Here is a 24,310-nt window from a genome sequence, read left to right on the forward strand (position 1 = left end):
TCCAGCCCATCGAAGATCCAAGTGGACCGTATGTGGCTGTCTAAAGGAATTACTTATCTTAGCTTAATGGCTGCCTGAAGCTGTCCTGTGCCTAGATTTGACTCCACTGTGGAGTTTATTCTAGATGCGACAATATTTATGTCACTTCCACCTAAAACTGCAATATTAACTAACACTTAACTTTATTTTGATTTATATCCTAAGTTTGGATTTGACTCTGCACTGAAATAAGCACAATGGTGGCTGACAACAAACCACAAGTGCCGTGTTTTCTTCATTGCAGTGAATTACTCCTGTTTCATAATATCAAATCTGCGTAATTATACAAACTGGGGTAAATAAATACCAGAACAATAATTTATTAATAATAATTTGTTACATTGTAACACATTAATGTTGCAGCTGCAGATGATTTTAGTCAGGCTGTTTCAAAACAGGACCACATATTCACAAATGCACATTTTAAATAGAGCACAGAGTGTAGTGCATAGGTGTCAAACTCTGGCCCGCGGGCCAAATTTGGCCCGCAGCCTAATTACATTTGGCCCGCGAAGCCATACCAAATTACTATTAGAGCTGGCCTACTGGTATTATACAGCTAACATATATATTGTTTAGTATTAAGCTTTGCTTGTTCCATATTCAGTTTTCCAGAAAAACTTATTTGAGTCCATAAGAAAAGATTCATTCTTATATCTGGAGGAAGAATTTTTTTTTCAATAAATATTAATGTTAGCCCACGACTTTGTTCCAGTTTTGAATTTTGGCCCACTGTGTATTTGAGTTTGACACCCCTGGTGTAGTGTTTTCATCCTTAATGCAGTGGAGTAGAAGCAGAAAGCAGTACAAGTACTCAGTTACCTTCCATAACCTGTCCTATGCGAGCACCCAGCCCATTAGTGTTTGCTGGGAGGCTGCTGGGCTCTGGCCTCGTGCAGGTTTCAGCTTCTGTGTTGCTAAAGTTTTTCTTCAGATGATTTTCAGGCGTCTAAGTGAAATTTATTCACATTTTTGTCTCATAACCAAAACTCCTAATGCTCCTAATGCTTCTAATGTGTAAATAAATACCGGTTAAACTGACTGATGTTTGCAGAAATGCTCCCTTCTGGCTGTTGATTCGACTGCTTGAGCTCTATTGGCGGGGGGGAAGGGAGAGAGAAATCTGGAGAGAACCTGATTAAATGGAAGAACCGGCTAAGCAAAATAATTCGTTTTCCACTTAATCCACTATCACAAGGGACACGCGTGCGCTGGCGTCTATAGTTTAGCCCGTGGTTATCGTTACATTGCGGCATTCCTGAGTGAGTTTTTCAGGTGTGTGTGTTTTTCTTCCTACTTCTCTCTGCTGAAGATTGTGCTTCTTCTTTCGCTGCCTGCTCTGCTTTGTGCAACACGATCAGTGATAAACAGGGTGATTGCTGCACTCCGCAGAGTGAAAGCATTCGGCTCGAGATTAAGTTAGAATGATTTGGAGATTCAGATTTCTCCAAAGTGAAGGAAGAGAAGAGAGCAGGTAGGCAGAAAGGTAAAAATGACAAGCGGTAAAGAAATGAAGTTAGAAGTGAGTTGTGTAAGAAAGGACATGAGAATAAAAATATGAAGGAGATGGAGATGAACGAAGATTTTTAAATGTCGGTGACGTTTTCTCTCCTGGTTCCTCAGCACACAAAGTCGGGCCCGTTGAAGGACCCGCTGCTGGACGACCACGGCGACTTTGCCAGGATGTGCGTAGCCATGAAGAAGATCGGCCTGGACGACACAGAGAAGCTGGATCTGTTCAGGGTGGTGGCCGGCGTGCTGCACCTCGGCAACATCGACTTCGAGGAGGCCGGAAGCACATCAGGTGAGAACAAGAAGTCACACATGTGAACCTGTTTTTGGACTTGGAGAAGACGTTTCACGTCCTTTGTGTTCTTTGGGTTTGTGGGGCATCGCTCCTGTTGTCACGGGGTGTTCGGTCCGTTTACAACCTCAGACAGAGTTTTGGTCAGACTCAGTCAGAGTGTAGTCGATCGTATTGGGGGAAACTTGGTTCATTATTTTGCAGACTTTTTGAATCTGCTGATTGGTAGATGACTACTTGGTCCGGAAGCTTCTTGGAGATGATGTGATTCTGTTGACAACCTGCAGTTTGGTGCCCAGAGCGAAGTCACCGGGTTGTGAATTGGCACCTCTAAGTTCAAGGCTGTGTCTTATTCCGGGCTGGGAATGAGTCGCTGCTCCGATTGGAGGAGTTTGGTGTCCCGACTCGTGCTCAGCAGTGAGTGAAGAAGGAGCAGGAGGCTCACTAATGCAACGTACACGTTAGATGTAGATCAAGGCTGTTGATCTACATTCCCACCATCACCTTCAGCCACGAGCTGTCGAGCACACCGAACATTTAAAACAGAAAAACGTGAAATTCATTAACAGCGTCGTGAAGATAATAAACCCTTAAACTTTCTGAGAACCTCAATCAAACTTTTTTTTTCTGCATCCCAGGTTGGTTGATGTGTCGCTGCCATTTTGACTTCCTCAATTTGTCATTCAAATGTCAGATTTCACACGGAGATGATTCCAATCAAACACAAATAGCACAAGGCCAAACAGGTCGTTCTCTTCGACTTTAAAAATGCAAAGACGTCACGTCGAAGCATTCACTGAAAGACGGGAGGGAAACGCAGCTGTAGTTGATGTGGGGATGGATGTCAGGTTTACCTGCATGATCACGCTGCATTAAAATCACAGTCCTGAACAGGAAGGCATTTTAAAAAAGTGCCTTTGTGTGTGTTGGTGCTGCTAAAGCCCGTAACGCCGTCTGACCTGAAATTTAGCTAATGTGAATAAAGTTCTGCACCGAAATGTTATTTAATTAAACTTCCTGTGCTTGTGGTTTACATATCCAACCGCGTCCATCAGTCTGTCTGACAGAGAGCACCGATGGAGCGATTAGTTGTGCACATTTTCCAGAGTTTGGACCTTCCTGTTTGCACCTTCACTTCCACTCACTGATTACGTTTTAGCACTAAAGCCTACTTCAAGAACCCTTCTCGATCACTCTCCACGGTCATAAGTGAGCCACAATCCCAGCTTTGATGAAGCTGTGCTGATTGATGCCCCAGAAAGGAGAAAAGGGTTGCGTAATCCATAATCCACAAACCTTTTGTGTGGCTTTGCTGTTTGTTTATTAACCAGCTAGTTATTAAGTCTGCTAACAGAATAATAAGAAATTAAAACTACACCAGAAAGATTGACCCCAACAGATCAGGACGGATCAGGACGTGAAGCACTGTAACTCGACGGAGTGCGACGTGGCTGGTCGTGAGCTCTAACTGATGAGGTGGGCGTTCTCCGAGCGGAGCCCTGCGGCGCTCCGTGATTGCATTTGCTCTGTATCAGAAGTCATCCATCTCTCGGGCTTCCCAGCTCCTAAACGGCACCGGTTTGGCTCCTGAGAGGCCGACGCCTCTTTGATCTCATCCCTCAAAGCTCTGTGCTGTGATTGATTGCTGTAATATTCAGCCTCGATCTCCCTCCGTCTCACTTCAGCCTCGTTGCGATGGCTGATAGATGTCGCGGGTCTGACAGCGGCGTCACGGAAAGACGTTTTCTTCTTGTTGCACTTTGTTTTTTTTCGCAGATGAAAAACACTCAGAACACTAATGACTAATCTCGAGTTATTTTTCTCTGGCTGAGGGGAAATTCATTAATTACACAGCCAACAAACTAATTCTGTAATTATTCCAGTGAATATTTCAGGGATTATGCTCTCTGCACTCGCAGAGGCATTTTTCTGTGCCTCGTTTTTCCACAGCGGTTAAGACTCGAACCCTCAGGGAGGCTCAGTTTCCATGAAAATCAGCTGATCCTTTGAACTTCAACTCGGTCTTGAAGTTCCTCCCCGTCGTTTTCTCCCTGCCCCGGAAAGAAGAGGAAGCACAGCAGGGAGCCTATTAAACGGAAAGGTTCTCACAGCAGGGGGCTCACTTGGCACATGTTTTACAGTAAACGAGGACCGAGCGTTCAGGCCGAGGAGCCAATCAGATGGTGCTATTGAGACGGGCTTGGCTTGCAGTTGCAGAGCGGTCCCTCGGGGAGCTTTTAAAGAATATTTACTTATCTTAGACCCAGAAAGCATGTAGAAGTCAAGTTCATTTAAACAGCTATTCCTAATGCCGCCGTTCACACAGGAGGATTTCATTTATATGAGTTTTCCAGTGCGATCTGACCAATCGGACCGCAGCATTTGGCAATGAGTGCGCTCGTAGCTGAAAGCACGCATCAGCACTGAATATAGGATGATATGGAAACAGTCAAATAACTTCGACTGCATCTCTCAGCCTGTTTGTGGTTTTCAGGTTCTTTGATCACATGACAAAAGAGAGCGAGAGGGCGGTCTCATTAAAACGTTTCCATCAAGGATGAGTGGTGTAGAGCGGGGACGTTCTAATGAGGTCCAACCTTTAGCCAACAGATTAATTAGCGGATTCATCTCTGCTGTTTGGCTGTAATAAGTCCACTCAGACGACGGTGCTCTGAACGGCAGGATGGAGTCTCTTCAAAAGGTCAAACTGCTCTGAATGTTCTCATTTCAGCTCGTTGTTAAAGTCTTCCCATGAATCTCCTTTGGCGCTGGTGTCAACGCTCGCTTCTTCTCTGGACTCGATTCATTTCAGAGTAAACTGAGAAATCTATCCAGAGAGGCTGGAAATAACGGTCCTTAATTAACTGGGATTCATGTCCAAGTGTTCGTCTTCTGTTCTGATTTGTGGTTTGAGCGCTCGCCTCTGCGGGGCCTTCTTTCACCCTCCAGTTATCGATTAGGTATTAGCTTAGCTTAGCTTTCAGGGGCTATCGATTCCTGGCATTGATCGGAGGAGCAGCTGTAATGATGTGAAGCCGTGTCACGGGGGTTCACGGCTGCTCTAATCCAATCTTTGATGTGAACGGCTTCCGTCAGCAGCCTCAGCCCTGAACACCATCGGACCGCCTTTCATGTGAGAAACCAACTTGTCACTTCCTGTGGTCTGTTCACATGCCGAGGCGTTCATACGTAAAAGCCTGCGTCATATACGGCCTTCATCTTATAGTTGGATTCACTTGTCATGCGAGTGCTCGCTGTCTGGTAAGTGTGGGGGGTTTAGCAGGTTGCTACATTCATATTTTACATTCACGTAATCCTTTGGTGGGTCGGATCAGCTGCTGCCGCCATCGGCACAGAGCGGTATAGAAACAGCTTTTCTCCTTTTTCTCCTGCTCACAGTGAGTTAGGAAAAGATGAATCTTCATTGATCCAGCAGGGGAAACATGACCTTTTTAAATTGAAAATTTCAATAAATAACCCTACCCCTGACCCTAGATGGGAAGAAGTGTGGCATGGCTCCATAGTGGGGCTATTAAAGTGTAAAAATATAAAGGAAGTCTTGTGAGGTGTTAAAATATCAAAGTGAAAGGAAATGAGGAACATGTTCACAAAGACTTGCAGATGCATATAGATTTCGCCCCACCAGCATTTTTCCCATTTTCTGTAACCGCTGATTTATGTCGTGCCTTAAAGTGACCTCACAGCCGACGACACATCCGCTCTCTGGTGGAGTTTCACTTGTTGTGCATCTCACAGTTTCTATAAAGCGACACACGGTTGAGTTTAAGAAGCACACGTGTGATTGTTCACTGCTTTATCAGTGATGTATGAGTACAGGAGTTCGGAGATTCTCTGATTGCACATAGGAAGATGTAAAGATGAGACTTGTGGATGTTCTCCTCTGGTGGTCAGCAAGGCATGGTGACGTCACAGTTGGCATGCAACGACCAATGCGTTGACCATAAATCAGACCAAGAGTTTTGGTTTTAAAACCTGTGAAAATGTGGGTTGGTTCTGAAAAGACACCAGGTTAGAACTCCGTGTGGACCGCTGTAGTAATCATGCTCCAGGCTGTAAAAGCCAACCAGAAGACGTTTCTCTTAAGAGCACTCAAAACTTACATTGCTGTCAAACAAAGCAACAAACATTTCTTGAAGCGCCACTTTGATTTCTGGGTTTCCGGGTCAGGAATGTGTAGCTATTGTGCAATGCATTCCTCGGGTTGGATTCAATAAAAGTCTATAAGAAAACAGCCCTACATTCCTGGCTGCTCAGGCAAGATACTGAAACGCGAGTTGCTCCTGACATGCTGATGGGAGTGTGTGTGAATATTAGATAAATAAGTGTGTGTGTGTGTGTGTGTGTGTATATTCAGTACGAGTTTTGCCCTTTTCCTCGTCTTGCAGGCGGCTGCGCCATCAAGAACCAGTCGAGTCAGACGCTGGAGCACTGCGCTGAGCTGCTTGGCCTGGAGGAGGAGGACCTGCGGGTCAGTCTCACCAGCAGAGTCATGCTCACGACAGCAGGGGGCGCCAAAGGAACGGTGATCAAGTAAGAAGCTTCTGTCACTCACACAGACACACACAGACAGTCAGACAGCTGTGTTCACATCAGAGGACCTTTCACTGATTTATGTGCTACCCATGATCACTGCATTACTAACACTAACCAACAGTTTATTACAATGATGATGTCACGGGGACCAGAGGAGGTCAGGTCACCACCAGAACGTCTCTCTCACACACACACACACACACACACACACACACACACACGCACACACACACACACACACACACACACTCTGACATTTTGAGGATCTCAGAGACCGCCTTGCTGCTGTTGGGTGGGGCCTCATGCTGAGAGGGACTACAGGTGTTTTGCTGACTTTAAGCCAACCGGTTTGTTCCTTTGAGCTCTGTGGTGTCGACCAGTTTAAAATGAGACGCTCTCACACATAAAAACCACCAGCTGTGCCTTTAGAAGGAGCGTAGAGGAGCATGAGAGAGCGTGCTCGTCTCTGAGGGATTTTACTGATGATGATGATAAAGGTTTTAGGCTGTAGTTTGGCACCACCTGGAGCTCCGTCTTTGTATCAAGGACCACAAAGGAAGCACATCTTTGACTTTTATCTTTGTCTGTGTGATTTCATCTCTTTCATTCCTGGATTTTTTTTAAATTGCTTTTAACTGTCAGAAAACATTACTTGTAACTATTTGCTGGATAACATGGCAGCTTTTGCACAGTGAGAGGAAGCACTGACATTCTCCTCTTGATCACGTAGATTTGTAAAGCAGGGCTTCTTACGGCTCAGTTTAACTACAGAGCAATGTGTACTCCTAATGCCAGTCAGGAAGGCACCTGCTGTAAATCTTGGCCAGATCAACCAAGTGGATCATGAAAAATTAGATTTCCTTACTGGCTCGGTCAGGGCTCGGGTTAAGGACCGCCTCCGGTGCGGCAAACCGTGTTACTGTTTACCGAAAACAAAGGACGTCCAAGTGTGGTGCATAGACTGTATGTAAAAGATGTACATAGTCATTGGCTTAATATATATTGTCCTGAAGCCTCGATTGGAACATTTTGGCCGTGCTGGTGTTTTCAAAGCGGGAATGACAGACCTTCAATTATGAAGTAGCCACATCCCAAAGTGTGGAACATGGTCCCCAAGTGGGTTGTGAAGGTACTCCAGGTAATTTCTGTGAAATATTTACACTTTAAAAAGAAACTGAACTAATAAATAAAGTCATAGGATTTAAATATCAGTTACTTACTGTAATTTTTCCTCTTGCAATGTCTTTGTGATCCTGAACTCCTCTCATATCCCATCATTAGGAGGGAAGACGTTAGTTTGGAGAGACAAGCTATAAAAGTTCAACAAGAGAATCACTAGATCGAAATGATCCATTGAAATTCTTGATGAGATGTGATTATAGGTTTGGCTGGGAGCGTAACATTGGGCATTCAGTACCCTTCAAAACTGTCTGTGGTGTATATTTGCTGTCTTGAAGCTTTGTGTTTGGTCTCCACCAACCTGCGTGTGAAGTATCTGCCTCCTGAATGCACGGCAGTGTTTCCAGTTAAACTCTGTGTCTGCCGGCTGTTTGCTGCCGAGCGGAGCCTCCACGTGTTCACTTTGAGTTTTCAGTGAACTGAAACACGTTTTCCTGTCTGACAGCTCTCACCGTACAGCTTCTCACACTGTTATTGTTTAAAAAAAAATCTACTGTGCCTGCAAAAAGAATTGACAGTTTGAAGCTTGACTGAAAGCTTCAGAACAGCTGCCGAGTGGAGTTTGTACTCTGAGACTCAGATAGAAGTTGAGTAAATATGGTCATAATTTTATTTTAACTTTGTTTCGTGTTTTTTAAACCTTCCTTCTCCTACTGCATCTTTTGTAGGGTGTCCTACGTAACTCCTCGCTAAGAGCCGGCTGACTCTCCGCCTCATCTCGTTGTCCTGATAAACACCTGATTGAATCTGAGTGTTTTTGCCAAAACTTATTATGACTAAAGTGGAGGGCCATCTGGACTCTGATTGAAGCGCCGGGATGCTCAAATGAGGTTGATTTGAAAAGGTCAGAGTGGTGGCTGAATGTTTCAGGAAGGTCGTTCCATCGTATTTTTCATGTTTTCCTTCAGAAACACAAGAAAAATACGAAACAACCAAGCACGTACGCCCAGAATCCATATCAGCTGATCGGGGGCCAACAACCACATGGTCACATAGTTTCAACCCATCGGTGTCCCTGGCAGTAAATCGAAGCTGTAGGTATCTCTAATCCCCTCAAACTCTTTGACGTTTTCTCCAGTGAATAATCAGGAAAAGAAGATCAAACATCTACAAAAGAATCAACCAGAATGAGTCAGTTTTTAGCTTTAGATCAGGGGTAGGAAACTCCAGGCCTCAAGGGCCGGTGTCCTGCAGGTTTTAGATGTCTCCTTGATCCAACACTGCTGATTTAAATGGCTAAATCACCTCCTCAACATGTCTTGGAGTTCTGCAGAGGCTAGTAATGAACTTTTGATTCTGATTTGATTCGATTCTTTGATTTGATTCGTGTGTTTTGACCCAGGCTTGAGGCCTAAAGTTCCCCTACCCCTGCTTTAGGTGATGACACAAGGGCTTGAAACGCTGAAATACGGTACCAAGTCTCAGTCCACCCCAGTGCCCTCACTGGTCTCTAATTCTTTCGATAGTCACAGTGTGACGGGAACATTTTGCTCTTTGCTGCACAGAAGGGTTGGGTGGTGCCAAGAAAGTTAAAGCAGTACTTGGAAGCCAAACATCTGAAGGTCGCTGGATTTGAACCCGATGCAGAGAGCGTCGCATTGGCAAGTCCAGTTTTCATGAGCCAGGCGTAAAAAGATAAAAGCTGAATTTAATTGAAAGTGACTTCAACTGTTTTATTATTTATTCATGTTGTGACACTTGGGGTGGCTGTAAAACTCTTCTGCTTACAGCTTCTGGAACGTGTTTTTCAGCCCAGAAAATTTCAGCTCTCATTATGAAGGAAGCTTAAAAATATTGGAAAGAAACAGGGGTGTTAGAAAAACCCCATCCTCATGTGCTTCCATCTAGTTTCCTTAAAATCCAGTCCATTGTGACACTTTAATTTGGATTTTTATTCCTGGGCATAAACACGTAATCCCAAATGGGAATAAAAGAATCCTCATTATTTCAAACTACTTTCAAATGTATCTGGGGTCAGAACATGCTTCACTACATGCCCGCTCTCTGATTTATCTTAAACTTCACACTTTAACCCGTCAACAATGTGATGCAGAAACTTGTAACACCAAGAGGGAGCAGCATGCACCAGTGTGCTCAGAGTGAGGGAGTTCCTGGTCTTAGGCACTTTAAATCAGGGTGACCTTTACGGTTTACTGCAGCCTGAAAGGGATCACAGATAATGCTGATAAAAAACATCATCCGTTAATATTATTAATGGCTCTTATTTAGAAAGAAAGGCGAGAGGAATAAAGGCAGACACTCACGGTGGATTTAAACAGTTTGTCTTTGGCTGGCTGCTTCAATTATGTGAATCTAAGGTTATATAAGATGTTGACTGTCTATGTGTCCGACTTTTTATCATGCTGCTTCTGGACCAAATGTCCACTGAGGGTTTTCTGTGCTGGATGCTCATAGTAGATGTGGAAGTTCTTGAAAAAAAATGTAGTTTTTTCTTCTCTGGGCTCTCTGTGCTGTCATAGAAGCTGTTCAAACAGCAGCGACCAATGAGAAGAAAGCTTGCTTAAAGCAGCAGGTACAATTTTACCTTTTAAAGGTGTAAAATACCAGCACACGACAAACAGACACCATCAGCAAGGAGTCCAACAAAGGTGACAGAGTCCTGTAAACATCATGCAAACAGGCTTCTAGACCTCTTTACTGCTCAGGCCAGTGTGTTTGCCTCACACCTTTATATAAATGTGCACATTGAAATTCTGTCCGTCTCCTCCTTCCACATGCTAAACACCTAATTTAAGTTAAATGTGACAATTGGCTTGTCGGAGCACATATGGCGCTCCCCTTCTGCTGGAGGAAAACACTGTGCGTGTGTGTGTGTGTGTGTGTGTGTGTGTGTGTGTGTGTGTGTGTGAGTGAGAAGAACGGCGTGCAACTTAAATTTTCCAGGCTTTGGTTTTGTTCACAGACATATTTAACGTTCTTTACATAATGTCCTGTTGTTTCTGGATTCTGTTCTCTGTGCTTAATGTGTTTTAAATTGCTGGTAATTTACCTGCTGCAGCAGTTTCAGTGTAGCGTGCATCACCTACAGGCAGGGGAAGGTGTTTTCTTCCAGCTCAATTTATGCACTTTTGTAAAATTTGTGCATAAAAAGCCAAACTGGAAATGCTGAAAGGTCCAAATGTAAACAGAAGGGAGTTTAGTTAGTGAGGACTTATTTATTTTTATGCTGTCATAAAATGCGTAGAAACGCAAAATCAACCCAATAAAATGGGCTGAAATGGGACAAAGGTAGCACTAAATATCCAACTTTTTGAGAGGAGGTGTAGGAGGCTCTGAATAACTCCTCTTTATTTTACCTGCTTCATTGAAGACCAGCTAAACTGAGTAAACAACATGGAAAAAGGCTAAATACATTTTTTATTATTATTAGTCCTTTATTTATCCAGGTAAAAAATCTCATTGAGATTAAAAATCTCATTTCCAAGAGAGACCTGGCATCATGGCAACAAAAGTTACATACCACATAGGTATATAACATTTAAAGCAAACACAATATCCCATACCAACATGTGTAAAATATACAATAACAGATCAAATTAAGAGTACATTAAAAACAATCACACTGAGTAAAAGAGCTGTTCTCTCGTTCCTTTAAGACAGACTTAAACTCTCCCAAGGTAACCAATTCTGATAATTTCAGTTCCTTCTGCAGATTATTCCAGGAAGCAGGGGCAGCGTATTTAAAAGCCTTTTTCCCCAATTCTGTTCTGATTTTTGGGACAATCAATTGTATGATATTGTGCGAACGAAGGCTGTATTGGTTGTGGTTTTTACACATATAAACACATAAATAAGATGGAACCAGCCCAAGGAGAGATTTATAGATAAAGATCAACCAATGGGAGAGTCTGCGAATATGAAAGATAGCAGCAGCATACAAAGAACAATGATGTACACGATTTCCATAGCCAGTAATAAAACGTAAAACACAATGGTACACAGTATCCAACCTCTTTAGGTAGTGGGCAGGTGCATTCATAAAAAGCAGGTCACCATGCTCCAATAAAGGTAAAAAGGTTGCACAAATCAAATGTTTTCTCACTTGGAGGGAGAAACAGGATTGGTTTCTAAAAAAGTAACCTAGTTTTAGTTTTAACTTCGACACAAGCCTTTGAATGTGAGTCTTAAATGACAAATTCTGATCTATAATTATCCCTAGATACTTGTAAGATGGGACCATTTCAATTTCAGTTCCTTGAATTGTTTTAATCTTAGGAGACGTAGCTAACAACTCTTTGCCATTTGAGAATAACATGAGCTTGGATTTATCTGGATTTAACACCAACTTAAGTTGAGTTAAATGGGACTGAACGACATCAAAGGCACACTGCAGAAATTGCAGGGTGTGTGCTACTGAAGGGGATGAACAATAAATAATTGTATCATCTGCATAAAGATGAAATGCTGCATTTGACAAATTATCACAAAGGTTGTTTATGTAAAGAGAAAATAGCAATGGTCCTAATATGGAGCCCTGCGGAACTCCTTTGGGTACTGAGAGAAAAGAGGAAGAAGACCCAGCAGCATGGACACACTGTTTTCTTGCTGACAAGTAATTTGAAAACCAACTTACAGCATTTACAGATAGACCAATATTGTTTAGTCTATTTAATAAAATAGCATGGTCAACTGTATCAAAAGCCTTTGACAAGTCAAGAAAAAGAGCAGCACAGTATTTTTTTGCAGTCCATTGAATCAACAATGTCATTAACCACTTTAATAGCATCAGTTATTGTGCTGTGTTGTTTTCTGAATCCTGACTGATGTTGGGAAAGAACTGAATTTTCGTCCAAAAAGTCTTTCAGTTGTTCACTAATGAACTTTTCTAGAACTTCTAGAACATCTGAAGGATCGCCTCCTTTCAGCAAAGGGAGAACATAGGCAGATTTTCATATTACAGGGATCTCACTGTTCGAGAGGCTAAGATTAAAAATGTAAGTTATTGGTTCTGCTAAAAAATCTACAGCCATCTTAAGAAAATAGGGATCAAGTTGATCTGGTCCTGCAGATTTATTTAGATCCAACAGATTTAAAGCCCTGTGGACTTCAAAAACATTTAACGGAGAAAAACTGAAGGGTTGGACCACAGATTCAGTTTGAGCGGTTGCAGAGAGAGCCTCTTGTTGATTAAGCTGTTTAAAATCTGGATATAAAGATTCAAATAGAGATCCTGAAGAAACAAAATGCTCATTAAAGCAGTTTAGAATGTCAATTTTTCTCTGTTAAAGTGCAGGAGTCTTTTACAACAAAAGTTGGCATCTCATGTGTAGTTATGTCCCCATAAGAAGATTTTATTATTTTCCAGAATTTTTTAGGATCGTTCAAATGTTTAGTAGTATTTGAAAGATAGAATTCTGATTTGGCCTTTTTAATTAAGGAAGTTGAACGGTTTCTGAGCTGTCTAAAAATCAGCCAATCCGCTTCGGATTTAGTTTTTCTGGCCTTAGCCCAGGCAGCATCCCTTTTTTTGAGTAGACTGGAGAGCTGAGGAGAAAACCAAGGGTTGTTTTTGCATTTTACTCTAAAATTGCAGATGGGGGCATGTTTATTTATAATTTTGATAAACGTATCATAAAAATAATTCCATGCCAACTCAAGATCAGTTATCAGGTAGATTCTACTCCAGTTATAGTCCCATAAATCATGAAAGAAAGCTTGCTCACAGAAATGCTTAAAATCTCGTTTAAAAGCTATTTGTGGCCTTGATTTTGGGAGCTTTGATTGTCTGACTACAGCTACCACACAGTGGTCACTGATATCATTTGCGAAAACCCCAGTGTGAGAATATTTACACGGCATATTAGTTAAAAATAAATCAATAAGTGATGACTTTTCTGGGCATTTAAGATTTGGATGAGTTGTGCTGTAAATTAGTTGTGTGAGATTATATGAATCACACATGGATTTAAAACTGTCTCAGGCAGAGGACAATCAGTCCCAGTTGAAATCTCCGGCCAGCACAATTTCATTAAAATCTAAAGTAGAATGTTTTTCACTAAGTGAAACTAAAGCCTCACTACTAGCTGAGGGGGGTCTATAACAGCCCACAATGGTAATAAAATAGCCCTTGAAAAGTTGGAGCTTGAGGGCAAGAAGTTCAAACTGTTTACAAACAGATACTGATGAATCGACAGTAACATGGAATTTGCTTTTTATATAAATTGCAACACCGCCACCCTTTCTGGGGCGGTCGCAACGGAAAAGATTATAGCCCGTTATTGCAATGTCTTTGTCAGTAATTGATTTAGTAAGCCAGGTTTCTGATAATATAAGAATATCAGTATCTAACTCTTTCATCCAAATTTTCACAAAATCAAGTTTGGGAAGAAGACTTCTGACATTTAAATGAGTGATACCAAGACCTGCTCGAGTTTTAAAATCACAAGGAGTACTTAAGCATTTGCAATCTGGACCCGGATTAGGTTGCACATTTCCAGATAAAAGAAGCAGAAGAACAATAAAACATTTTCTTTTCACAGATTTTTTTTGTAGGATTACAGACTGATTTCTCTTAGTGCCCAATCTCTTTGGGGGGTGAGAGGATTGGGAAATAAACCAGTGATATGAATAAATCAGTTAAATCAGTTGAAATGAGATCTCTGCTGATCTCACGTTTTGTAACAAAGAAGCCTCCAAACAGCAGACACGGCTCCTCGTACAGGTTCAGGTTCTTCACTCCGCCCATCTTTTCTTCTTGCAGTTCTTCAAAAGTGGAAAATATTAATTTTCGTATGTGTGAAAAGTCATGTTTAAGGACACAAAGATGAGCGGTGGAAACGGTCACACATGGATGCTTTGGAGGTCCAGTTGGTCCTCAAGGATGTCCAGGGTCATCTCCTAGTTGGGCCAGCTCAGCTCGCAGTTCATGAGTCAGTAGCAGTGGCTTTACTTTGAGCCCCTAATGGGCTACTAACTCGCTCTCATCCCGTTATATAGGTGAGCTTGGTTGTGTTTTGAAACCAGATGTGACAACTTAGAGGTGGATCTGACTGTAAAGCCGTTAGCTCATTGGCTAACGACTTGTCAAACACAAGTTGCCATAAACTCATCTGAGAACTGAGCTCAGCAAAGCGAGCATTATTCCCATGGACTTTTACAGGACCAAAGTCTTTTTGCAGCTACTGGTGTCGCCCCCCGGTGATCGTTAAAAAGAATGCAGGGTTAAGTGTTACCTGTTTACCTCGGCCAGTTAATGAATGCTTTGCCGCTATGATATACCAGTCCTGAAGGTAACTCAAAAGGTTTAAGTTTAAACGCTACACCAAAAACCCATCAGTTGTCTAATTTTGTAAATTTGTTATTAAGAGTTTTAAGTTCAAATAAGTGAAAAACTATAAAATAACTTACAGACATTTATTTTCGCTTTTATTGTCTTTGCGTCTTTGCAGAGTTCATATTTATGGTAAATCCTGATGCTACCTAACTATTCGTAGTTCTCACTGTCCTAAATACGTTATTTTGGAGTGTGTACTTTGGTCTGTTGTTTGTTTGAAGATTGATGTGTGAAAGTTGCAGCAGTGACTTTCTGACGGGATTAACTGGAGTCCAGGTGGACACCAGCGTGACTCGGTGACGGATGAAGACTTGAGTGGCGTTGACGCATCTTCACTTGGAGAGATGGCCCGGACCTTTCACAGCTTTACCAGCTGGCTGCGGCTTAACGAGATAAATGCGAAGCCATGAAGCGTTCAGGAGGAGGAGGAGTTCAGATGAGTGTTATGCCATTTTTATGGCTCGGCGCTTGCCGCCGGGAGACAGCTTCATGCATTAGATTCTCCCTCTGGCTCAGAGAGGAGTGAATGCACCTAAACAAACCTTCCCCATCACCCAGTGCTGCTCCACCATGAAGGAGTTCAAGGCAGCTAATAACGTAATCCTCAGAGTGATGAAGAAGAGGAGATGGGAGGGCAGGGACACAGCCGAGCACTGGCCGGTGGTGATGAGAAAATAATACGACAGTCATAACAGAAACCGCCTAGCACGTTTACCTCGAGAGCTGTTTAACACTAACCCTAACCCGAGGAGGTCAGTGGAGGCGTTAGCTCCCAGCCTCTCTCATTTATGCTCTTCATTGTGCATGTTGCATACACTGAGCTCGCTCTCTGAGGCCTCTGATTGTTTTGTTGGCAGCTCGGCCCGAGTGTGCCATCTGAACGCCGAGCCGCTCGCCTTGGCTCCAAACCTCCCACGCCAACGTTTGTTTCCCGTCTTTTGTGTGCAGAGAGAGGAGTAGGTGTAGGTGCATTAAATGCCACTTCCAGCCTCTATCTGCCTGTCAGTTATCGACTCGCCGTACAATGCCCGTAATCTTCTGCTATTCTTCAAGTTCTGGTACTAGATGAGATGTTCTGCATCTGTTCGTCTTGGAACCCGCCTGCCTCGCATCACTGTTATTTGACTGAATTTCAGATCAAGTCTTTAGATTCCATGTTTCTCCTCTCAGTAATGTTAGGATGGAAATTCATTTGAAGCCCATTAACTGGCCTGAGTGTCACTGGATACAGGTCATCGCAGGGTCAACATTTCTGTGGTTTCATCACTATTTAGGCAAAAGAAGAAATGTCTTCTTTATTAAGAACAGAGAAACAGCAGAATTTGGTGCGGATTCCAATAAAGCCTGTCATTACTGACGTCTGTCTATCTGTATATGTGATGTCAGTGCTGAGCGCCTGTTCAACTGTTTGTGGTCCCTGAATGGATCTCAGGAGCGATGGAGGAGTGGACGGATTTGGACTAATGGACATCAGCTTTTCCTGCACGCTTCTCTGGGCAGTCATTTGAAGATTTTTGACTGGCTCATGGCCTGTAGCCAAATAATCAGACAGGCAGAGGAGGTGTTTGATGTTTTAGAATTTTAAAAAGTATATTTGACACAACTTTGCAACGCACATGTCCCAAATCACAAACACACACCAGGAAGGTCCTTCATTTATTACCTCCTGCTGGCTCCTGATGATCCTCTGATGTAGAAACCCAGAGTCCATCAGTCCAGCTGTTCGTCCTGTTCGTCCACCCCGTCTGCTTTGGAAATGTTTGGAGTTTCCCTTCCAAAGAGCTTTTCCTAGCAACAGTAAATTAGAAGAACCAAAACTGGCTGAAGTTGACACTGCAGTGCTGTCACACTGGGGACTGTTGTCTTGTGTGAGCGACTGAGTCTGGGGGAATTAGAGGGAGAAGTGCAGTCTGTTGATATTTTGGACTCTTGTACATTTTGCTTGTTCATTTTTTGGGGGTATCTTGTGTGGACCTCTGGGCAAATGCCTGGACCGAGAGCTGGGGTGGGTTTACTGTGGCGCCTTCAAAACTCTCAGGTTACAGTAAAGAGGACTGAATCCTAAATGCTCTAATGACCGGGTCGGGTCCAAAAATTATGATCCCTAATAAGGTCAGGTGATGTAGAAGAGAGCGAGAGAGAACCGATGAATATAAATGAGTGCACACAGCACCATAATACAAAACCATTAGTTTGAAGTGTGTGTGTGTGTGTGCGTGTGCGTGCGTGCGTGTGTGTGTGTGTGTGCGTGTGCGCGAGAGACATGGCTGCAGTCTTGTGGCAGATGGTGGAAGGAATGAAAAGCTGATGGGAAAAATCCCGTCCAACATGTTTATTCTCTCTGTTAAAGCCAGAAAGAAAAACCCTGTGACTGAGAAAGCAAAAGATCCTCTTTGCACGAGGAGGCGGCAGACGCACCGATGGAGGCAGATGGTCGGAGGGGATGGAGAAAATGCTTTCCAGCATGTTCCTCCCCTTCGGGGAAGAGGAGGTTTGCTGGGAAGCTGCACAATTATACAATTAGTTTAGAAGGAAATGAAGTCTTAATTTATCAGACGCAACATTAGTAATATAAGAGGTGTTAATACCCTGCGCGCCCGATGATTCATTTAAGTGTTTCAAAGGAGCACAGATACAACTGCTGATTTAAGAAACATATTGCTGATAAATAAATAAAACGTCATGTGACCTGTGGCATGATCAGCATGTACTGATCACAATATGGGGAAAAAAAGATTATTTTATCTGTTTATTTCAAAATAAAATGAGTAAAAATGTAGCTTCCAGGTCAGAAACCGGCCACCAGATGTCGACAGCTGTAGATGCTCAAAGACTTTCAGTCCTCTGGAAGTCTCCATTTACGTACTCAGTCGCTCATTTTGGGTCATAATGAATAAAAATAAAATCTCAGTCATTCAACATTATCTGAGGGTTATTTGGGAAATTATAAAATCCCACAGTAACTGGCTGTTGAGTGTCAACCACAAGTTATTAGACAAAGTCCCGCCCTGCCTCGTCACACCTGCTGTAAGCGCTCAACTCGCGGCTCCGAAACAAGACACCCGCAACCAGCGGGTGATGCCACGGTAGCAATGCCTCAAGTGGACATTAGAGGAACTGCAGCTTTTGGCGCTTCCATACACGTTTCATTTTCAGCCGCAGAGGTTGCTCCTTATTTTAAACAGACTTCAGTAACTTAGATGTTGGCCACGTTTTTAATGAGTTTAATCTAATAATTTACCACTAACTAATGCTCCTCTTACTATTGTTTTTCTTTGAGTGGTTTGTGTTTTTGCTGCTTGACTGTGTTTGCAGACTAGTTTTAAACTGCAGGCGACTGCGGAAATCTACTGACGATGAAAGCAAAGGGAGGGTTTTTTGACGTAGTAAGAATGGCGACACGTGATGTAGAATGGCGACGGTGGCTCTGAAAAACAGAAATGAGGTCGATGTTAAGATTTTAATTGGAATGGAGCAGGATGGAGGCGAGGCTGAGATGGTCTGAGCATGTGCAGAGGAGGGAGAGTGAACATATCAGACTAAGGATGATGAAGATGGAGCTGCCAGGCAGGAGGAAAAGGGGAAGACCTCATAGAAGATCCATGGTTATAGTGAGGGAGGACATGCAGAGCATTGGTGTGACAGAGGAGGATGCTGGGAGGACATGGAGGCAGATGATTGGCCGTGGAGACCCTTAAAGGCAGCGGGTGACTTTCATCCTCGTGTGTGTCATTCTCTTGCTTTCTCTCTCTCAGTGAGCAGTAACAGATGCCTTTGACCCAATCAGAGTTCAGTGGTGAAATTCACAGTGTTGCTGGTTTGTTGACACCTTATTAGGAGATATTGTTTGGAGGAGGAGGAAGAGTAGGAGGCCAGGGGGAGAGCGAGGACTGGGAGTTCTGCACAGATTGATAGCTTTACCTGTTGCTGTTTATTTACATCCTTTAAAAAAAACAAAAATCCAAACAAACAAAAAGTCTCAAACTCAGACTTTAATTTTGTGAGTTTCTCCCACATAGTGGCTGTAACTATTCAGAGCTCTGAGGGCGTTGTGAAAATGGTGTCGCAGCGTTGCGGTGGCACGGTCGGCTCCGTACTGTTGCTCATTTATATGAAAATTTCACACGCTATTGCTGTAATTTTCGCTGTTGGCAAAAAGCGGATAAAGCGGGTGAACTCTAGCGAGGCAGCCGGCTGGACCGTCGCCAGCTGAATGCATCGCGTCAGCCGGCTATTTGTGCGTGTGGTTCATGAAGGAGGAAGTGCAGACGGCGGCGTGTGTGAGGGCGAGAGACCGTCCGAAAGAGTGGGGGAATAAAGAGAGGAGAGGCGTGCGAGGCACATGGGATTCAGAGAGTCTGAATTAAAATCAGATATTTGTCTTTTGGTTCTTTTTTGGTCTAATTTCAGGAGAGACATTTCAGTGTGTTTAGGTGCGTGTGTGTGCGCGCGCGCGTGTGTGTGTGTGTGTGAGTGAGTGTGTGTGTGCTGCTGCTGCTGCTTCCTATGTGACCTGATTTCTTCAACTTTCATCATGTTCATGCAGACACACTCCTCAAAACAAATTAAAGAAAGAAAACAATCATTAAGATAATGGAACTAACAGCCTGGTCAATCATTTGGATTTCACTAATTTTATTTCTGCAGACTGCAAATGAGCCTTTCATGTTCACCATAATACTCGATTTCTGCACTGTAGCTCAGGCTGAAGACAAGTAAGTGCACTTTCCTGCTCACATTTACTCGAATATTTCCTGAAAAATGCTTCTGACTTCAGCTTTTAATTTTAAAAACTGTTATTTCAGCAAGTGCATAATTGACCCTTTTTCAGTGTTGTGGACAAAAGCTGAGATCTCACAGTAAATTGAGTTGTTTTACAGTCATGTTTCTATGGCTTTTTAGCAAAGTGACAAAGATAACCAGATATGGCCGAGTTCAGCCAGAGTTCAAACTCTGATTCTTTGATGCTTCGGCTTCGGCTGCTGCGCCTTAAACAGGGTTCATGGACCTGCGATGGTGTCCAGGTGTTCGTCTCTGCAAAGTGGAGGATCGAGGCGACGCAGAGCAGCAGACACCGCGGTGATGTGAACCCTCCGCGGGGGTTTAACTGGTTTAACCTCCCAGGACCTGGCGTCCGCATATGTGGACATCACGTTTTGGGTTGTCTAGAACAAAATACTAAATTTTGCTCTACAAGGGCCTGATATCCACTTACGAGGACATTATACTGCCACTGTTCTATTGAAATTTAAAACGAATGCTGACATGTTTCCCACATGTAGACGATGCACTGCAGAGCCTTATGTGTGCTGTGTATACTATCAGTGCACATCAGCACCTCCTGCTTTGTTTCTGAGGCTCTTGGAGGAGAAAACAAATATGATGGGGATTCAAACTGAAGCAAGTAACCGGCTGTTGTCTTCCAGTCTATACCTACAATCCAGCAATCCAGTCAACACAGGAACATTGTGTAAATCGACTTTGTGCCCCTAACATTGAGCAGAATATTTGACTGTGTTGACATTCATTTGTTTCTCTGGGATGAGGTCTTGGAAAAACTGGGGTTTTGAGTCACTGTGGCATGCATGAATAGACTGAGAGTGTTAAAGTTGTCGTGTCTGCAGGCATACTAGAGTTCGCCTGGTTTCAACGACTCGTTCATGATCACCATTCTCACCCCTTTGAACAGCGCTGATTAACTAAAGTGACATCAACAGTTTTAAACCCTTCAAAAATCCAGTTCAGTTCTGTTCATAAAATGCAGAAAAGCAACAGCAACATCCTCCAGTAATACAAAGCAAAGAGTGGGAAGGAAAACTCCCTTTTAAGAGGAAGAAACCTCCTGCAGGGAGGGACGGCCATCTGCTGCAAGAGCCCAAAATCAGCCAGTAGTTGTGAGGTCAGGTTGTCCGTTACATAAACCCTAACAAAGTTGTTTGCTCTCACTGCTGTCGCCTAATAACTTTTAGCATCGTCGCCGTGATCAGACGATGTAGGAGGAGATTGATCGTTGATGTCATTCACATTTGGACAGACTTTGAGCTCCACCTTGGACTGGTGTTTGTTCTGCTCTGAGCTGGAGTGCCGCTCTAACCAGAACCTGCAGCAGGTGGAAACTTTTGTCCTTACTCTGAGCGTGCTGAGGCTCCAGAGCAGATCAGACGCTACACTCTGCAGTCCAAGGTTGTATTTAGAGTTTACTCAGAGTCCACGTTGGAGGGGGAATTGATTATTGCATCACAAAGTGAATAATAATGTCGTCTATTCATTTAAAAAGCACCTTCTTTCTTGCATGCCCCACGCCCTCACTGCTGCCGTAAATACAAACCATGTTCTTTGCAGAAATAACAGATTAACATGGTCACGGAGTTTTTAGTCCTTGAACATCTGCAGTTGAACATCTTTTCACCTGCTGCTGATCTCACGTTCATAAACACAAAGACACACAAACTACTGACTTACTGAAAGGCGTCTCGTTGCTCAGTCAAACAGTCAATGTCAGGTCATCATGTCTCTGAAAGAACATAATTGCATGAAGATGCAGTTCAGAACGATTCAAACAAATGGCACGCTGGATGCATAATGAACTCGCAGAGGCTCTCTGACACGAGTCGCCTAATTACAAGTCAACAAACTGACTCATCGCGCCACCAGCGCTGTCGGGAACCTTTGATGCTTTTAAGGCTGAATGAGACTCGCTCTGTTTCGGCCGTGAAGAAGTCAGAAGACGCTTCAGTCTCGTTAGCGGCATAATTTATATTCCTCTGTGGCAGCCAAATGCGTACAAGGTTGCACAGTTTGTACTCAGGCACTCGGTAACAGCAGACTTGCGTGCACTTGTGCTGTTGTTTCATGGCTGCGTCCCTGGAGTGAACGTTTAATGGCAGCTTAGACTTGTGGAGAGTCTGTGCTTTGCTTGGAATTGCTGCGGCAGGTATAAATAAAGAGCATTCTGATCAATTTAATGCTGATGTATGGCAGATAAAACCATGCAGTGTGTCGTCTAAATCGGCATATGACGGCCATCGAAACGTCCAGTCACATTCACTGGCAACGAACACGAGAGCGCAATCATCGGCCAACTTGTTGCAACGGTGCGTGAGCTGGTGGTTTTCATGGAGCTGGTTTGCTTTTATTAACCAGAAACTCAATGATGTACCGCTTTTCCTTTCTAATCCGGTTGCTGCTCGTTGCCTTTCTGTAGTGCAATACTTCAACTGATTACATAGGCATGTGAGTAAATATGAAAAATTTAAGACTAATGTGCAGCGTGTCCCTCTATAATAATGGGTGACAGTAACCTCACCATTGGCGGATCTGATTTCCATCGATAAAAAGGGGTTTTGATGAATAACACTGGCACTATGAAAAGATCCTTTTTTCTGTGTGAACAGTTGTTTTTCTTTGCAGACTGTTCTCAGTCTTCTCAAGTTTGTTTGAATAAAGAAGGCTGATAATTTTGGGAGCTTTATATGTCGAGGCTCATCTCTCCAAAACATTTCTAAAGCAGTTCAGTCAGAACCATGTCAGTCGAGAGAAGATTTCTCCCTGTAGTAATTATGTCTTTTCAATTTCAATTCAATTCTGTTTTATTTGTACAGCGCCAAATCAGAACAGCAGTCACCTCAAGCGCTTTGTATTGTAAGGTAGACCCTACAATAAAACATACAGAGAAAAACCCAAAAATCATATGACCCCCTACGAGCAAGCACTTTGGCGACAGTGGGAAGAAACATCCGGCAGAACCAGGGTCAGGGAGGGGCGGGGCCATCTGCCGCGACCGTTTGGGGTGAGAGAAGGAAGACAGGATAAAAGACATGCTGTGCAAAAGAGCCGGAGATTAATAACAAGTATGCTAACAGTACAAAGCGGAGTACAGGTCAGTGACACCACCATGGGTTGAGGCAGGTTGCAAAGTGGCTTCCAGTAGTGAGGGTACCAGCTGATGCATGATGAACTGTTTGTTGCTGTTTAACTAAAGCTGTAGTGCTTTGGTTTGTTCTCATCGCTTGCATAATAATTCAGTTGAATTGAATTCAATTTCATTTCTACGGCACCAAATCACAACAACAGTCGCCTCAAGACGCTTTATATTGTACGGTAGACCCTACAATAATACATACATAGGTTATAGAACATTTTGTGAAACAGAAAGCAATATTTACTCTGTGAATAACCTCTGAAAACACTCCCTGCCATGTGCCAAAGAGCAGACTGACACAATCAGAAAGTGGGAATGGGCAGAAAATAACCAGCATTTGCTAGTTGTTGGGAACTATTCTCGCTGAAGATCACCTTCCACCTCAGACTGCTCACCAGGACATCAGCGTGGATCGCTGGGGCAGAGAGTGATGTTCTAGCATTCAGACTTTGGGACAGCCGTAGTCTTCCTTTGTTTGTACGGTATTGTCGAATCGTGCCGCGCATGTTTTAGGACGGCAACGCCTGATATTGCTGATGGCGTTGGTGTCATCCATCTTCAGTTTTTCTTGTTGTATGGAGAACAGAACATGGATGGATAAATGGAGGAGACCCCGAACGGGTCGCCAGTCCATTGCAGTTCTATAAAATATTGTTTGTTTGTTTTTTATATAGTAATGACTAATTGATTATTTGCGAGCAAAATGGAGTATTTCACAGCTAACGAGTTAAATTACAACAGGAGTTGGTAGAGAGCGAAAACGGAGAAGAAAAACTGGGTAGATCTTGGCGTTGAAATCAAAGATCATGTTGCTCCATAACTGAATGTAAATATTGTGTTAACAACTTGCTTTCATAGCCCGGAATAGCCCAAGCATAAACCTGCTGAAGTGATGGCACAGTGGGAATGTGTCAGATCAGAAACCACTTAATTTTGTCACTCTGGAGTGCTGCAGTCATACGGGGTCCATTTTCTTTTTAATTTGGTGGAAATAATGAGTGAAATGGGAAAAAAAAAACCAAACAAACCAGGGAAATGGAGTTACTTTAAAATGAAGAGGAATCAAGTGTTTTTATGTGACAAAGTAAAAGTGGAGAGAAAATTGAGTCGGGGGGCATGAAAGAGACGGACAATGTTCTGAGCATCAGATAAAATAAGCGGTGGTAAAAGAGCGACGGGCGGCAGAAAGAACTGAAAGCCAGGCGGGCAGAGTCGTACTACACCTGAAGCTTTACAGGGAACCTTTAATGTGAGTGTAATTTCAAACAGAGCGAGTGATTGGAGGAGTAATGAGTGGGAGGGCAAAGAGAAAATGGAAGATGCCAATCTGAGCGCTCGTGCCGGCTGAGGTCAACAGTTAATGGCTGTTGGAGGCTTGTTCAGTGACCTCACAGAAGATCCTGCACATGTAAATGTCTCCCAGTACTTTTACTCATCATTTCTAAGAAAAATTGTGGATCATTCTCTACCAGAAAGTTCGGTTCGTACTATTCCCAGATGTCACCATGTACCTCGTAGG

The 24,310-nt window shown here is 43.2% G+C and overlaps 1 protein-coding gene across 3 annotated transcripts in view; it reads left to right on the plus strand.

Annotated features, from left to right (window-relative positions):
- The window catches only part of LOC146692539 (unconventional myosin-VI), a 156,626-nt gene that overhangs the window by 55,511 nt on the left and 76,805 nt on the right, over positions 1–24,310 (plus strand). For all 3 annotated transcript variants that reach the window (XM_085432657.1, XM_085432658.1, XM_085432659.1), the window contains exons 11-12: positions 1,663–1,843; positions 6,250–6,394. In XM_085432657.1, coding sequence (XP_085288783.1) covers positions 1,663–1,843; positions 6,250–6,394 — 326 coding nt within the window. The remainder of the gene's footprint in view (positions 1–1,662; positions 1,844–6,249; positions 6,395–24,310) is intronic.

The sequence above is a fragment of the Copadichromis virginalis genome, linkage group LG15, assembly GCF_057382275.1.
Source record: "Copadichromis virginalis isolate Kocher_CV1m ecotype Utaka linkage group LG15, C_Virginalis_male_GT1.1, whole genome shotgun sequence".
Classification (NCBI taxonomy): Eukaryota; Metazoa; Chordata; class Actinopteri; order Cichliformes; family Cichlidae; genus Copadichromis; species Copadichromis virginalis.